General features: G+C 40.1%; 1 protein-coding gene across 4 annotated transcripts in view; it reads right to left on the reverse strand.

Annotated features, from left to right (window-relative positions):
- Positions 1-379: 379 nt before the first annotated feature.
- LOC126092226 (F-box/LRR-repeat protein 17-like) overlaps positions 380-17,206 on the reverse strand; it is a 141,046-nt gene continuing 124,219 nt past the window's right edge. For all 4 annotated transcript variants that reach the window (XM_049907723.1, XM_049907721.1, XM_049907722.1 and 1 more), the window contains one exon: positions 380-1,359. In XM_049907723.1, the coding sequence (XP_049763680.1) occupies positions 1,128-1,359 (232 nt within the window). In that variant the 3' untranslated portion in view covers positions 380-1,127. The remainder of the gene's footprint in view (positions 1,360-17,206) is intronic.

The raw sequence follows: 17,206 nt of genomic DNA on the forward strand, positions 1-17,206 counted from the left end.
TTTTTGTTCAGATTCCCCTGATGTGTTTGGAATTTCCCTGTTTTCCAGAACGTGTGGCAAATCTGACATCTGACTGCCACAAGTTAGGATCGTCCCATGCACCGAGCACACGCGGCCCCTCCTCAGCTGCGTCTGCCACCTGGGTCACTGGGGAACTGCTCTCCCGTGCACAGAATGCCGTTACACAAATTACAACAGTTGTACATAGAAGAAAATAATTTAACATAAACTTTGGTGACATATTCCAAACATGTAGCTGAAGAAAATAATCTTGTCTTTAATCCATCCTAAATTATAAACAGACAAGATATAATAGTCATATTAAGCAGCTGTGGTTATTCAAAGTAAATTTTACTTTAATGGTCTATAGTTCATCAGATAATGCTTCACATATTTTATTTAAGTTAAATAATCTTACACCACATTTACACTGAAATAATCCTTTATTTGTTCCTACTTCTAACATTAATATTTTTCACCTCTGGAAACGGAAATACTCTTTAGATGCACTACTTTAAAATCTTTGATCCAACCAATTTCACTTTACCACTTACTTATCTTCATACCCGACAGTGACTTAACAGCCAAAAACTGGTTTGTGTAACAAATAATAAATGCTGTACAGTATTACACTAGTGATGTGTGGTTCATTTGTAAAAGAGTCTGTCATGTATTTTAATCACAAAGTGGTTCCTCCAAATGAAATTTAATATTTAAAAATGGTATCTAGCAGTATCCTGATAAATATAATTAACACTTAAAATAACAAGGTAACAGTCCTCATTTATTATTGTTTCACAGGTTTATAAAAACAAAGAAGTTTTTAAATTCGACTTACTGCAAAAAAACATTGTCAGTGCTATTTACGAATTGCTACCTGATCTGTGTAGCCGTTTTATCGTTTAAAAAATTTGTTTCATTGTGAATCCATTATTGTTACAACAATAATCAAACATTATTGTAGATTATTACAGCAGGTATTCAAACAACATTACTGTTTCTTCTACACATTACCAAAATTATTTGTTATATTCCTTCAAAACAGTTTCCGCTTATGTTGACAAGTACTGAGATTTGTACTTTCCTGTAAATTTCACATCATTTTTATACATACAGATATATTGCTCTCAACGTCTCTCACTGTCACTGACGCTACTATCGCTGTCGCCTTCTTCGTCACTCTCCGAACGGTCGTCCACCGCTTCGTCTGCTTCGCCGGGCCCTACGTCCTCGAGTGGCTCGAAGTAGAAAGGCTGTGGCTCAGCGTGGATCGTGCCGCGGATTATGAGATTGGGCATCTGCTCGGTCAGCCCGTCTGTGGCTCTGGGGTCACCTCGGCACCCTTCGACACTCAGCTCCCTGTGACAGGAACAAGAGCACTGCTGTTACTGGGACAATGTGACCGACAAACTGAGATCCTTCTGTACTGTGAACGTTTGTACAACAGTATTAAGTATATCTCCACTTCTTAAAACCTCATCAAGTTTCGACACTGCCTTTTTACCAAGCAGCAAGCGTCTCCACAATATCGAGAAATGCTTGCTACTTGATAAAAAGTAAGACCTTGACAAGGTTTTAAGGTGTAGAGATATAATTTTAGGAACAAAGATCCATATTGTAAGGGCTACAGTCTTTCCAGTCGTTATATACATATGTGAGACCTGGACCATTACAAATGTGGAACGAACGGCGAAGAATAAACTCCTTTGAGTTGTGGTGTTGGAGGAAACTCCTTAGAGCCCCTTGGACTTCAAAGAGAATGAATAGGTTAATATTAGAGCAAATAAAACCAGAGCACTCCCTTGGAAGGTCTGATGCTACAAAAAAACCTGACCTACTTTGGAGACATCATGAGAAGATATGTTTCACTGCAAAAAACTCTAACAGTGAGGAAAGGCACTAGAAGAAGAGGACGTCAGAAGATGAAATGAATCAATCGCATCACAGAAGTAATCTGCTCCAACCTGGAAAGCCTACAGGAGAAAGTGCAGGACAAAAGAAATTGGCATACTTTGCTTCATGTGATCACAGAGAATTGGAACAGACTAGACAAATAGAAATAGAAAGAGAGAGGGAGAGAGAGATATTGTTACAAAATTCTAATAACGTACATGAAAATTCATATTTACTCAGAGAAAAAAAAATCTTTAGGAAAGTGAAAAAGGAGGTGTGGCAGGAGTGACCATGTACGGAGTGGGGGAGGGGGGGGGGGGGTGCCGGCATGGCGGGATGGGTAGGGACTGTGGTGGCGTAGGAGGGAAATTGATGGCATGGGGGAGCGGGGGGGGGGGGGGGGGGGTGGTATAGAGGTGCGGCGGCAATGATTTGCAAAGATATAAAGCTACTGGAATGTGTTGTTCTTATTTCACAATCCTTGGATTGTATAAATAACATGGGGAAAGTACTCAATTCTAGGAATTTTGGAGAACGTTCTCAAGTTCACACAAATAAACAAAGTGAGTATGTATTTCACCTGAGTGTGTTCTCAGCTTGAGTAAATGAGTGGGTAACCTTGCTCAACATGAAGAACATTCTCCGATTTCATACGAATAAACACAGTGAAGTTTCTCACGAGCAGAGAAAATTCTCCCCTTTTGATATGAGCTCTGTAACATACTTGAGGCAGATTAAATTCTGCAGACGTTAAGTCTTACCAAGTTTTTTTAGTAAATTTAATAAATTTATGTTGCTCGGAAGGGAAAAGAAAGATATACGTAGCCCGAAGACATGCTGAATAGAGTAACTGTGTAAGTTTATATGGGTTTAACAGTAAAAACATTATTAGGGTGGTGAACTTATTTCCCAAATATCATAAAGAAAAAATGAAAACATTTTTGTGCTATTTACGAGACCCAAGTTTTCCCGACTGGTGTATGGGAAGACCAGGTACAGACCAGACAAATATGTCACTGACCTTTTCAGATGTTCATCATATTTTCGCACAGCACAGACGTTCCAGTTTGCTATGCTAGAAGTAAGTAGGCAAATCATAAAAATTAAAAACAGGTTTATTACAAACCTAGTGAACTGTTTCTCATAACAAAACCACAAGATGACCACTTAAGTACTCGACGTGCCAACAGAATATTACGTGCCATTTAATCGAGATTGCCACGTGTCAGAAGACACTCGTATTGTTAAAATTTCATTCACATAATGCGTTCACCTAACATCAATAAAAAAAAGTTCCCTGCATGGCGAAAATTTGTCAAGATTATCAGAAAATGTATTTTCATAAACTGTCCGTAATCTTCTCAATAATCTGTTGCCGCACAAAAAAGTGAAAACAAAATGAAATTTTATGCAACTCTTCCCAAACATAGTGATGCTACAGTTCCACATTTGTACACCGAATAGTTTGCATATTTCAGCAAGCTGAACGAAATGCAAGATGAAGAGTACGTTCTGTGCCCGGTGCAGACGACACAATACAGAGAACAGATTCGAGCAGGTGGTGAGATAGTGAGAATGAACTCCCTCGTCAGAAAATATGCTCTGAACATTTTGTTCATACGATATAAAGAACTTCCTCAGAGCACGTTCTTTCACTCAGCAAATCTTCTCCAAAGAATATTCTCTTTTTTTATCCGTACGACCTCTTCAGTGTTTGCACCCTTATTCACTTCCTACAAAGCCGACAACTTATCCTCTCCACTCCAGAATCACCTCGAGACTTTCTTCCTTTCACTCCATTACAGGTAACTGAGTAGGCTTCCGCCCACACTGTCATCGACAGCCCGATTGCACCACATGGGCCACACCTCCAAAAGACTGTCGGAGTTGGTCCTTCACACTGTGTACGGCAAGAAGATTGGTGATGGGGAATGTGGAACAGGTAAAAAGAAGCAGATGCCATCCCCAGAGCCCAATGCTGACTTCTCGGTGGTTTTGTCCGGGCCAGGCAAGTCGCAGGAGGGACCGTCAGAGGAAGAAATACTTGAAGGAACTGCGAAAGAAATCAGCAGAACTACAGCATCAGCACACTTCAGGGAAGCAATGACACAAGAGTTTTAAGACTGTAGGTATAACACTGTATCAGTGTAAGATGGCGTCAGCTACTAATTCAGATGTTAAAAGCATCAGTGTGAAGGATGTTCTTGTATTAGTAAAGTCATTTAGTGGAGCTCCAAATTTAGGGATTTCACAGACAATGTGAATGCAGGATTTCAAGTAGTCCAATCAGATGACAAACCATTGCTACTTCACAATATAAGTCTAAAATTATGGCAAAAGCTACAGCAAAATTAACTGTCCGGGATAATTATAACTAGAATCGAGTGAATATAATCGGGGAAGAAAATTATACAGATAAGCGCAGCATAGGCTATTATGCTTGTAGGCCTGTCAGGCCAGACAACACACAGGGAAAGCAATTGCATCATCGGATAATTGGATAGATGAAGTTTAAAAATCATTCGGAGAGGCCGTCACCGGTGACACGGGCAGCACAACTGTGAGGTGCATCGAAACTGGTATGGATACTGGGACAGGATCGCTCCGTGCGGGGCCTAGCGAGTGATAGGATTTGGACAGCTGTATGAAGACACGCCGATTAAATTAGGTTAGGCGCCGCAGCAGAAGAGGCGTTGTGAGAGGAAAAAGCCCTACTCTCCGTGAAAGAAAAAGGATCTATTCCTGAGAGTGAAGGAAGTCTAAACCCTAAGTAACAGAAGGAAGATGATGACACTGAGTGCAGATGGGTCACATGGCTATTGACTGTGGAAAGTCAAAGAGGAACACGAGGGTAGACGGTGAAGGCAGAAGAAGCAAAAGGCTCTCAGAAATATTGTTACCACTGTGACAAACCAGGTGACACAAATGCAGACTTAAAAAGATAACTATTTGTGAAAAATGTAAAAGACTAGACCCCAATTCAATGAGAAATTAGGGGCTGTGCCCGCAAGTAAAATGGAAAACTAAGAGTGTGTTACACGAGGAATACACATCTTACTGTGACAAAATGCCCAAATGTTAAGAGTCACAGATTTTGAAGCAAGAAATGAAATTGCAGTGGAATATTGCTACAAATTAGGAACTCAGTTACAGTTATCAATAGATATCAGGGCACATATGAAGTCGGTTTGATAAGTCATGTAAAATAAGCGAGAAAAATGTTTGTTTCGTAAATAACTCAACTTATTTCTCAACATATTCTGCTTGGAAGGATATAAACTTGGTCCAGGGATCCACCAACTTTTTCATCCCACTGCAAAATACTTGTTGATTGCAACTATCACTTCCTCATTTGATGAAAATTTCTTCCCAGCAAGCCAAAGTGTCAAGTAAGGGAACAAGGTGAAGTCACTTGCGACTAAGTATGGTGAATAGGCTGGATGAGGAACCAATTCAAAGTCCAATTCATGCATTTTCACCATTGTTATCGCTGATGGGTGGGATGGTGCATTATCCTGGTGAAAGGACCCTTTTTTGTGGTTAAACTTGGGTCTTTTCTCCACCAACACAAGTTTCAGATGATGCAACAATGAAGCATAAACAGGTCCAGCTACGGCTGTGCCTTTTTCCAAGTAATCCTTGGGAATCCCAAGAAACAGTGACCATCACCTCACCATCTGACAAAATGGTCTTTGCATTCTTCAGTGGACTGTTACCACCCTTTTATCAACTGTTTTGTCTGCCATTTCGACTCTGGTGTGTAATGATGGATCCAGCTTTCATCAATAATCGCAAATCAGGAAAAGGTCTTTAAGATTGTGATTAAACATAGCCAGACACTGATTGTAATAATGTGCCAGACGTGCCTTCGGTCGACAGAGCAATTGCGGCACCAACCTCGCACGCAGCTTCTTCGTAGCAAATTCTCTGTACGGGATATTAGGCACTCACTCAGGTGAGATGCTTACAGTCTCAGCAATTTCCCAAATTTTTATTTGGCCATCTCACATTACTGTATCGTCAATGGTTTCCCCTTTGTGGTTAACTAAATCGGATGTCTGGTCGGGCAAGCACCAAAGACAAAGTGTGCTCCACGTTTAAATTCATTAAAGTGGTCTTTAATTATCGTGTGAACTTCATCCAATTCTGCTTTGATCTGTGCAGCTGTCCAACTCTTCAAATGAAAATGTTTAATAAAAGCACAAAACTCTGCGATTGAAAATGGAGAAAACAGTCAAGACACTGACCAATTGAGACAGCTGGCAAAACTAAACTGTAGACAGAACATTGCTAAAATTCTTTATTTGATCCTTGGAATAATCAACATGAAGCCGCAACAAAAATGTTCCATCCTGAATATTTACCAGACTTATCAAACAACCTTTGTATCGGTGTTATACAATGAGAGAGGCTCACAAAGGAAGCAGTAATTAGCAGGGAAGATTTCCTTATCCTGAAGCGTGTGATGCCAGGTACAATAGGTTAATTGGGAACCATCAATTTGTAATTACTAATAACAGGGAAATTGACAGTGAAGCACAAGTTCCATATCATAGGAACAGGAATGGATATTCCTTATGAAGCTCTAGTAAGGAGTGACTACCTGAAAAATCAAACAAAAAGTTATTATTAACTGTGGTGAGAGCACCATTAAAATACAGTTTGAAATATTCCACTACTGACAATAACCGAGGCTGAAGCAATGCCGCAAGTCATGCTGTAAAGAACGTGGAAATGAACAGGAAAAGTAGATGGCAAAAAGGATCTATGAATACGAGGGTAAGCTCCACATGACAGACATAAGATGAAAAAGTGTAAATCACAGAATGGTGAAGGAAAAAGTACAAAATGCAAATCAAAGGCAAGTTGTGAGACGACATGTTATGAGTTACCTATAAGGCAAACTAGTGGGGCATCAGAAAGTGATGTGAAAGTAGCTCATAGCAAAGAAAAACATAAGAACGTGTGTAGAAACAGGGTTGAATTCCAGTAATGAAAAAGAAAAGATTATTCCCAAACAAGAAGAAATGCCAAGTGTGCATATAGCCAAATTTATAGTAATAAAGAGCAAGGTAAATATATTTTCAGTGTACTAATTACAAGTGAGGCCAAGTGGAATCTGAGTACAGTGAAAGTTTTAGGTGAACTGATACACCAACATGAGCCACACAGGGAGCAATTAACGACACAAGCACAAAAGGAAATCTCACTGCACAAGTTAGAGAAATGATCTGAATGGTCAGTTGGATAAAGAAGACTGATATGAATTGTATGGCATATGGTGAGGTATTTTATCTAAAAGGTGACAATTTGGCATTCACAGAAATGGTAAGGCATGCATTCCCTATATTGCCAAAAAAAAAAAAAAAAAAAAAAAAAAAAAACAACAACAACAAAGGAAAGGTACATCCCTACAGAATACTGGAAGCACAAAAGGTGATATTAACGGAGCAAATTGAGAAAATGGTTAATGGGGATATAATCGTTCAGAGAACCAGAAAAGTACCCACGGACACCTGTGGGATAGGGAAATATAGAATGAAATCTCAGTGGGGGGAAGCCTTCCCCATCCCCAACATAAGTGAGATACTGGACAAACTGGGGAAAGCCAAGTATTTCTCCACTTTAAATTTGGCCATCATATATTATTAGATTTTAATAGATTCAGCAGATAGAGGAAAACACAGCATTTACTGCAAATTATCAGCACTATGAGTCCAAAAGGATGCCAATGGGGTAAAGAATGCATCAAGTATATTTCAAAGACTAGTGAATGTTGCTTTGGCAAGATTGTATGGGACAAAGTGTTTCAATGTACTCGGATGACGTAACTTGCTAAGGTAGTTCAGTAAAGGAATGTGATGAGAAGTTGCAGGAAAATATTGGATGGTTTAAGGGCACCTAGGTTAAAGTTACACCAGATTGTGTGAATTTCTGAGAAAGAGGTAATATTCTTAGGACACAAAATAACAAAGAAAGATGTGGAGCCAGGTGAGCATAATGTGAAGAGGTGGAGAACAGTTCTGAAATCCATGACAGGATTTAAAGGATATTTAGGGATGGCTGAATATTAAAACTGTGAATCCATCGTATAAATCGCTGAACTGGGAGATCTGCCACAAGCAGCATTTGAGGAACTGAGAGATTAGTAAATCCTCCCATACTGAGCTACCCTGATTTCAAGAAACCATAACACTGGTGCTACAGATACCAGTGCAGAACTGTTCGGAGCAGTTCTGTCACGAAGGGAGATAGATGCAGATTTGCCAGTCAACTGTGCTCCACAGTTGTTGGATAAGGCTGAAACTAAGGTAGAGTGCTTAGCAATTGTATGGCCACAAAACAGTGCAGACCACACATTTCGGAAGATTTTACCATAGTAACAGATCATGAGCCACTGACACGGACTTTTGGTGTCGAAGGTCTGTTGCCGAGATTACTGAAATGGTGGTTGGAACTAGAGGAATATTTTTATTACACTGTGTATAAACCCAGAAATCTTAATGCAAATGCTGATACATCAGTTGTGGCCAGTGGTATCTGAAGCTGGGTGTTGCACCAAAGTTTCAATGTTACATTTTTATACAAGATGGTTACAAGGAAGAAAATTCTTTTATCGGTGCCTCGCTTCTCAACATTTGTTACGATTTAAACATCCTGACAATTCCTGCTGTATGAATGCCAGAGAATTCAATTTTTTAAATCCAAGTTATGATCCTGAAAAAAGTGAGAAATATATCTGACAGAAAAATATCTGTAGCAAAGAGCATGCTATGATTTATCAACTATCTAGAAAAACTATTGAATGAGCTACAGTCCTAGTAGAACTGAAACACACTCATCATTTAATGGACTTGTCTTACTTGTATTGAATCTTTGCCATTCCATTTTCCACTGACAAACTCTTCAGTCACACACCAATTGCAGTCTGTAATCTGCATCGTGAGACCTCTTTCAGCGGAAAGCATCGCTGAGGCCGTCAACCGTTCCGAGTTATGTAAGAACAATTTTATTATTTTCAAAGTTGAAAAGCAGCCTTTCGGTTCGACCGATGTCAAGGGAATTGTGAGAATTACCTTCAACAGTTTGGACTACTTAGTGAACATCTTCCCTGGGTTGTTAGTTGTCAGACTCAACTAGACTAACTGCGCCAGATAATGATCTACATTCTTGTGCTAGGTAGATAAAAGATAGTTAACGATACAGTTTCAGCTTATCCAAAAATGATGACAATGAACACATTTCCTTTAAGGTATCTTTAGGATATCTTAAAAAGATACAAGGGGAACTTAACACGAAAAAACAATGAAGCAGCTACAAGATGATGTGAAAAAATACAATGATCTATAACATCAATCACGTTGCACACCACCTTTGCCTTTCTTTTCTACTCACATCAGGCTATTCCAACTTCCTTCTGTTCACTGATAAATCAGTAGATTCATTAGTAATCAATAGATTCATTGCCACTGGTGATACCAATTACTTCTCAAATCTCGATAACATTTATTTTAAATGTCAAAATGATCTTATGGGCCAGCACGCATTGATTCTCCGTACCGTAACTGACCAAACAGAACTCTGGTGAATGGCATAACTTAACTAGAAAATTCCAACCAATAACTGAAACGGGTACCGTGTGGCCTCCGCTACATAAGTTCTGAGAGTGCTCGCATTGGACAAATGAAACATGTAAAATAAATAAAAAATTACATGCAACTTGTGCCGGCTCTACAATTTTAATTCATAACAGTTTCTGTTCCCCTGCAGGCAAATGTCTGTGCTCACTGATAATTTAAGATATGATTGAAATGAACATTTTTATGACGAATAACCTGGCAAATTGTAGTTTCACTTCTTATAGAATCACCTTCGAGTATGTGATTTATACATTGTTGGAGTAATGAACAGTGTTTACGAATTGAGATCGAAAAATCCACTGGACAAGATCGAGGGAAATGCTTTCTCACTAAGTCACCGAGGATAGTGGTCCACTGCGCACTCTATGAAAAGAATGGACATATTCTCTGAAAACTCTAAATAAATAAATAAATCATACTGCAACTGACTGATGCTGCCTTGCTCATTATAAGATTAACTTCATCAGCATAGCAGTGTACACATTCTGCATTAGGACAATTTTTACACAACAGTTTGTACCCCACCCGAGGAAACAGCCATAACAGATGCCTCATCACAGGTCTGTGCAAGTAATTTTTGGTGAGTCTGATTTACTTTTTGCCTATTCAATTCTTCTAGCAAAGTCGCAGCGAACATCTGTGCACCGTGTTCACAAGGAGATAGGAAACTCTAGAACCTCTGGGTCTCAATACGTAATAGTATACAACAGCCATCTGAAATATGTTTGATCTGTTTGTTTCATCTGCTATAACAGCTAAAAATTATGATTCCTTATTTGCTTTGAAATTTCTTCTTGGTATACATCCAAAATAATTTGGAAAAGTTCACTTTGAATAGTTTTGAAGGTTCCTTTGAAAACAGCTGCCTTACCCAAATTATCTTTTAGTGCTGCATTCAATCCAGAAGTAAAATTCGTCAGGGTTTGATAACAATTCAGTTTCATCATGATCCCTTAAGGCCAATTCGAAGGAACCACAGAAATATATTTAGCCCAGACCTATTACACCCAACTTCTTCTACTACGCAAAATGACGGTGGAGGGAGGAGAAATAAACATACGGGGATGGTACTAAGATATCAGTCGTATCAGGACTTTGTGCAAAATAAGTTGTGACGAGGGATAATGTGCACGCAACTGGGACTCAAACCTGGGATCTCCCGCTTACTAGGTAGTCGCATTAACCACTGTGTGACCCGGACAGACCGTTTATCACAAATGCACAGACTATCTCAGCTGACCTGCACTCCTATCCACAGCCCCCACACGTGTCGTCCACACTAACTACGTTTAGATTCCTGCTGGAGATTGAATGTAAATGTGCACCTGCACTGAAGGTTGTGATTTCAGTGTGCATCACGGCAGATCGGTTATACAAATGTGTGACGTCTGTTCTTTCGGACACGTCATTCTAGGCAATTTTCCTTCTCGATGCACTACTCGGTTGTTCAGCTATTTTGTATTTGAGCAACTGAAGATTCGTGCTTTTACACTTTGTACTCAGATGGTTTACGTCTGTAACCCTCACTTTTGTCCACAAGTGTTCAACATCATACAGGCATGGGAAGCAAAATAATGCATTTTTAAATTCACAGCCACACAACCAATCACTATTTTTACAAATATTAATTTTCAACGCTGTCCTAAACTGTCAATGTCCAGTATCAATATTTTGCACGGTGTTTAAAACTGGTCACACTTTGCAAACTAGGAACTGTGTGACGAGCTAGTTCTCACTGTACAGAACGTATTATATGCAACAGCGCACAGAAAAATGCAGTATCGAGAACCGATACACTTGACCACCTCGAAACGCCGCAACGTATACACACGAGGTTCTCGGAGATAATATTTCTAAATGCGATAAATAAAAACATTAGGACTTCAGTAACAGCTACAACTGCAATATTCCAGCCATTTTTCCAAATGCCACTACATTAAATCTGCGCTCAATTTACAACTGAAAAACTATAAACTCCATATATGCTGATGAGAAAAAAATTTCTCCGAATTTCTACTTCAAAACTAATTTGTCAAAAAACAAAACCATCACAACCAATGTTAAAAGATCGGTACTCTTAACTTTGTGGATGGTGGAATGGCACACTCTAGTGGCCTCGATGACAAATGAATGAGAGAAAGCTGGCAGACACGTCATCCATAGAGTGGAGCCTTTTGATGGGACATTCGGAACTGTCTCAAGTAAGGGAATTTGTGTGCCGACTGCGTTACTCTCTGACGTCACTGGCACATGAACCACCTGTTGCCATGGATGGCCATCGACTCTACTCGTACCCACTCCGAGTACGGTGGTGTGCACTGTCTGCACAGAGTTGGAGTAAGAGAGAAAACTCCGAGTTTGCTTCGAGCCTTGCAGCATTTTCACGTCTGTTATCGAGGTGACAAGATGTCAGGTAATCGAAGACTGTATATTGTAACATGTATTACAGCACATATTAGGTTCCTAAACCAAATGATTACAAGAAAAGTGGACATATGAAGTGTAAAATTACTGGGAGTTGGGCAACATTGCAACAATAACATGCGTCCCCATTGTGATGCATTGAGCCGAATGTGGTCAGACGATGTAGAGGGCACGAAAGTACGAGACACAGAGTGGTTAGGGAAAATTAAGAACGTGTGAAGAAAATGAAATAGACACAGAGGAAAAGGTCGAACTAGTGTTAGGCAGCCATCAGAGGATGCACAGAAACTTAGGCCAAATAGAAAACTATAATTAGTGGAAAGGCATGAAAAGAGGAACACATTAGGAATTATTACAAATGTCAAAGAAATAAGTTCACACAGAGAAGAGGGTACATAAGTTATTAAGGATCCAGAAAACTGTGACGACAGCATTTCACTGACAAACAGTGTGCTCTAGAGAACTCTTAGGACACTGGTGGAATATTTATGACACTTCGTTAGAGAGGATCACTGTACTTGGAATATATGGGAACAGTATACTGTTTCTGTATTTAATATGCCTCACAGTAGCAAAGTATCAACGAAAATAATCAGTTTTTGAAACAAACAAGTAACTGGATAGAAAAAAAATTTATTCATCATGTGGTGGCAGGAGAAAACACGTGAAAAAGGTAATCAAGTTTGCAAGCTTTTGGAGCCATTTGCTCCTTCTCCTAGCAGAAGGGTCGAAGGGGAAGGGAGAGCAGTGAAGGAGGAGGACTGGTAAGGTTTAGGAAAAGGAGTAGAGTTTGGAGGAGTCACGCAGAACCTCTGGTCGGAGGAAGACTTACCGGACAGGACGAGACGGAAAGACTGACCGTTATAGACTGCAGTGGACAAGATTCAAAAATCTGAGAGCTTAAACACAGTAATACGAGAAACAGAGAATACTGCTGTAACATCGTGCACAAGCTAATAAATGCGGAAAGCTAAGTGCACTGTATGTGGCACAGGAGCGATGGGGATGGCAAAAAATAGAAGGTTAGAAAATGAAAGATGTGGAAAACTAATCTATCCAATTACTTATATTTTCACAGTAGCAATGGGTATACATTGTTGGCATAAATTTATGGGAGACAAGTACACATTCCAGGAGTCCTAAAGGCAGAGGAATGAACTGTTATGTTTATCAACCAACTAGAATGCTGCAAGCAGCACATCCAGTAGCACGAGAAACGATAAAAGTAATGAAGGAAACCAGTAAGGCTCACATGAAGAGTTGAAGAATCGAAGAATATTTAGGATGCTTCTTTTGTTTGACGAAACCGTAAGAAGGCGTCATTCTGAGAAGCTAGCTGCACAATTTCGTGGACCGTACAAAGTGATTGCAGATGACCTATCCGATGTGACAATTAAGATGTACAGAACTACGCAGATGGAAGTACGTGCGAAATCCCAAAATTAAACTTTTTCTGTGCTGTGTCTCAATGTCAAGTGTTCAGACTATTTTGTTCTGCTGAAGCTACCATAGCAGGGGTAGCTTATCTGGATATGTTACCAGAACGGCTCTTTCATCAGTTAAAAGGTGACCCCGAAAACTGTACTCGGCAACAACATCGGGCCCCTATCCGTCGGCACATTTTTGTACGAGCACAGTCGAACATCGAAGCCCTTGACTGCTGGACTGGTGCTAATAATCAATATGACGAGGACACTGTTCTGCTGGCCTCGACCCGTGTGATTTTTTTCCTTTGGGCTTTGTAAAAGATCTTGTCTGCTTTGCGCCACTATCTAATGATCTGCCAGAGTTGAGACACAGAACTGAAGGTGCTGTTGTTGCTTCCATTACTCTGGACTTATTACCCAAAGTGTGGGAAGAATTGTATTTTAGGTCGAACTGAGTATTTGTATAAAAAACTGTTATAATATACCACTGAAACGGGACATTCCTTTACAGACAGACTGTACTTTAACACGGACTTTATTATCTACATTGAGGACAGGAACTGATTAACATCAGCTACGTTGTGGGCGACACGTGCAGAGCAGTTGTGTAATGTTATTCGATACTATAACTGCAGTGACAGGATGCAGCGCACACACACTGAACATCACTTGCTTCATGACTCAAAGGACTATGGAGATGCATCAGGACCATTATTTCAATGACCTTCTGGATTTAAATTCTTTATGACAGGGTGTACATGTGGACAATTTAGGGGGAGGGGGGGGGGGGAATAAATAAATAAATGAATAAATAAATAAAAAGAAAAAACCATGTAGATTTTCTCCCGTTAAAAATACACTTTTCCTGGGCGAAAATTACCCAGAGAGAACATTACTCTGAGAGAAAGTACATTTTTCCTTGTTAAGTGCCAGTATATTTTTCTTCAGAGCTGTAAAACTTTTCAATTCTTTGACTGGTAAACGTTTTATACACCAGCACAGAACTTCTAGCACTTTAGGAAACAAAATCCAGCAAGAAAACAATGCGTTGTGGAAAGCTCTTTGCCGTGGGGCAACATAAACATTGTATATATTGGTATTACAAAAGTATAAATACGAATTCCAGCACATACAGCACAGTAGCTTTTGGAGCAGTGAAATTTAGACTGTGCTGCACAATGCACTTCTGTTAACCAATCATAGCTCATGTCACACAATCTAGACAGCCGACGACAGCAGATATTCGGAGCACGGTACGGAGAAGACGAGACAATTTACTGGTAAAATGAGCAGGAAAGAAGCAAACAAGTATTGCTACGATTGCGACATATCCCCCTACGTGTGATAAAACTTTGACCCTTTCATTGGAAATCCAATTATGTGTGAAATTGCCGAACTCATCCTTCAATTTTTTTTTTGTTTTTGTTTTTTTTTTTTTTTCGTTTTCTAAGGATCATCATACTTCTGCCATTGTTTTTGCATAATCTTTAATCTACAAAAGAACTGAAATAAATATGAAAAACTAACCTTGAAGCTTGGTCTCTTTTTAGCATGTGTTAAACACAAATGCACCATTAAAATTTTAAATAAAGTAAAGGCATAAATGGCTGGTCTTTTTTAAAGTGGCTGGCTCTCAAAATGTTTAAGTTTCGAATGACAGTGAAACACTTCACAATTTAATTAATTCATCGCATATTCTCACATGTAACATAATTCGTCTTGTGTAAAATGAAATTTACTTTGAAAGCAGTGCTTCTCAAATCACCATTCACAATATTTTCCCACAGCTTGTTAGAAATGTAAACACCTGTGATGTCACTCTCATCGAAAGCAATTTGTTCTTACAAAGTTTTCACAGTCTTAACTTTTGCTTTGGTGTTATTCTCTGGTTTATGTTTTACTGCTGCAGTATTATTCTGCAGGAGTGGGCATAAATAAAATTATTTGTTAGAATATGAGTTCTTATCAGTCAAAACTACAAAAACTGATCTGAAAATTAAAACAATGAAAAATTCCCAAAATTCTAACAAATTGCTGGACTTTTCCCAGATGAAAAAGTACCCCCATTTTTTCTAGATTTCCTGGCTGTGAGAACGAGCACATAACTCCACAGAATACAGACTGCCACGAAACTGTGATACCAAATAGGAGAACAGCAGCTGTTGTAATTCAGAGAAGTAGCACTGATTCTGACTGACATTTCTTCAAATGATCACTCTGTGTGCACGGACTGGAGGAGTACGTCATCAACACTTGCCACACTTTGGGACGGTACCGTATCTACAAACATCTACAGTGACATAAATGGTTGCACTAGTGCGTCATGTGCAATTTCCTATTCAGACATAAATCACAGCACCCTTTCAACAAATCTAAGCTTTCTGTGCACCTTTCCTACTAATGTTTTGCCTGATCACCATATTTCATATCACTTCTTACTATTACCCATTAATGCATATACAATGTGATACACTCAAGACGTTTGCTACTAATCTTATAAGCAGATACTACACAGCTCTCTCTCTCTCTCTCTCTCTCTCTCTCTCTCTCTCTCTCTCTCTCTCTCTCACACACACACACACACACACACACACACACACACACACACACACACACACAGTCATTATCTTACATTTATCATTATTTAACACAGATACAAAACTGCAAGAGAAGTTATTTATTTTTCCCACATGCTATCTGAGACAGAACACTGAGAAAGCCCGAGTGCTTCTATATTTTTGAACCCTTTGCCAAACAAATGTAAACTGCAGGAAAAGGATAGATTACTATTCACCATAAATATGACATGTTAACATCTCAATCTATCCCTATGCCACTCCCTGTCCCGGGCCATAGCTACAGGGATCGTATCACTGTGGAGACCCTGATGCAGGACCAGCCCAATCCACCTCCCAGCACTTCCAATACCAGTTCCGTCACAGCCTTGTCCTAGCCCATCAGAGGCCAGGCCATCCGAGAAAACAGCGACGTCATCTACCAGCTCTGCAATCACTGCACAGCTTTCTAAATCGGTAAGAGATGAACGGGCACCGCCAACCTGGGGGGGGGGGGGGGGGGGGTGAGGGGGGGGGGGGGGTGAGAGCAAGGTAGCACCACGTGGTACAACTTGCAGCTGAACATAACGTGCCGGATTTTGACGGCTGCTTCACTACTCGAGCCGTGTGGATCCTACCCTCCACCACCAGCTTTCCTGAACTGCAAAAATGAGCATTATACTTACAAGACATTCTCCACTCCCTCCCAAAATTATAGCTGCCTGAACATACAGTAACCTACTGTCGCTACACCCTCCATTTTACTGTTTCCATCCCCTCTGTCCTATCACCTCCTCCCTTTTCGTGTCCTCTCACCCTCACTGTGTGCCTCCCTCTGCCAATGCACCTGACCATCCTTTCCCCTCCCCTTTTCCTCTTTTTCACTCTTCCCCTTCCCTCCACTACCCAATACTGCACCTGGCAGTATTGCTGTACCTCCATCTAGTCCCTGCATGCCCCGCCCGTCTTCTTCTCTCCCCCCACCTGTTGTTGTGGTCTTCAGTCCTGAGACTGGTTTGATGCAGCTCTCCCTGCTACTCTATCCCGTGCAAGCTTCTTCATCTCCCAGTACCTACTGCAACCTACATCCTTCTGAATCTGCTTAGTGTATTCATCTCTTGGTCTCCCTCTACGATTTTTACCCTCCGCGCTGCCCTCCAACGCTAAATTTGTGATCCCTTGATGCCTCAGAACATGTCCTACCAACCGGTCCCTTCTTCTTGTCAAGTTGTGCCACAAACTCCTCTTCTCCCCAATTCTATTCAAT

The sequence above is a fragment of the Schistocerca cancellata genome, chromosome 7 (assembly GCF_023864275.1).
Source record: "Schistocerca cancellata isolate TAMUIC-IGC-003103 chromosome 7, iqSchCanc2.1, whole genome shotgun sequence".
Lineage (NCBI taxonomy): Eukaryota > Metazoa > Arthropoda > Insecta > Orthoptera > Acrididae > Schistocerca > Schistocerca cancellata.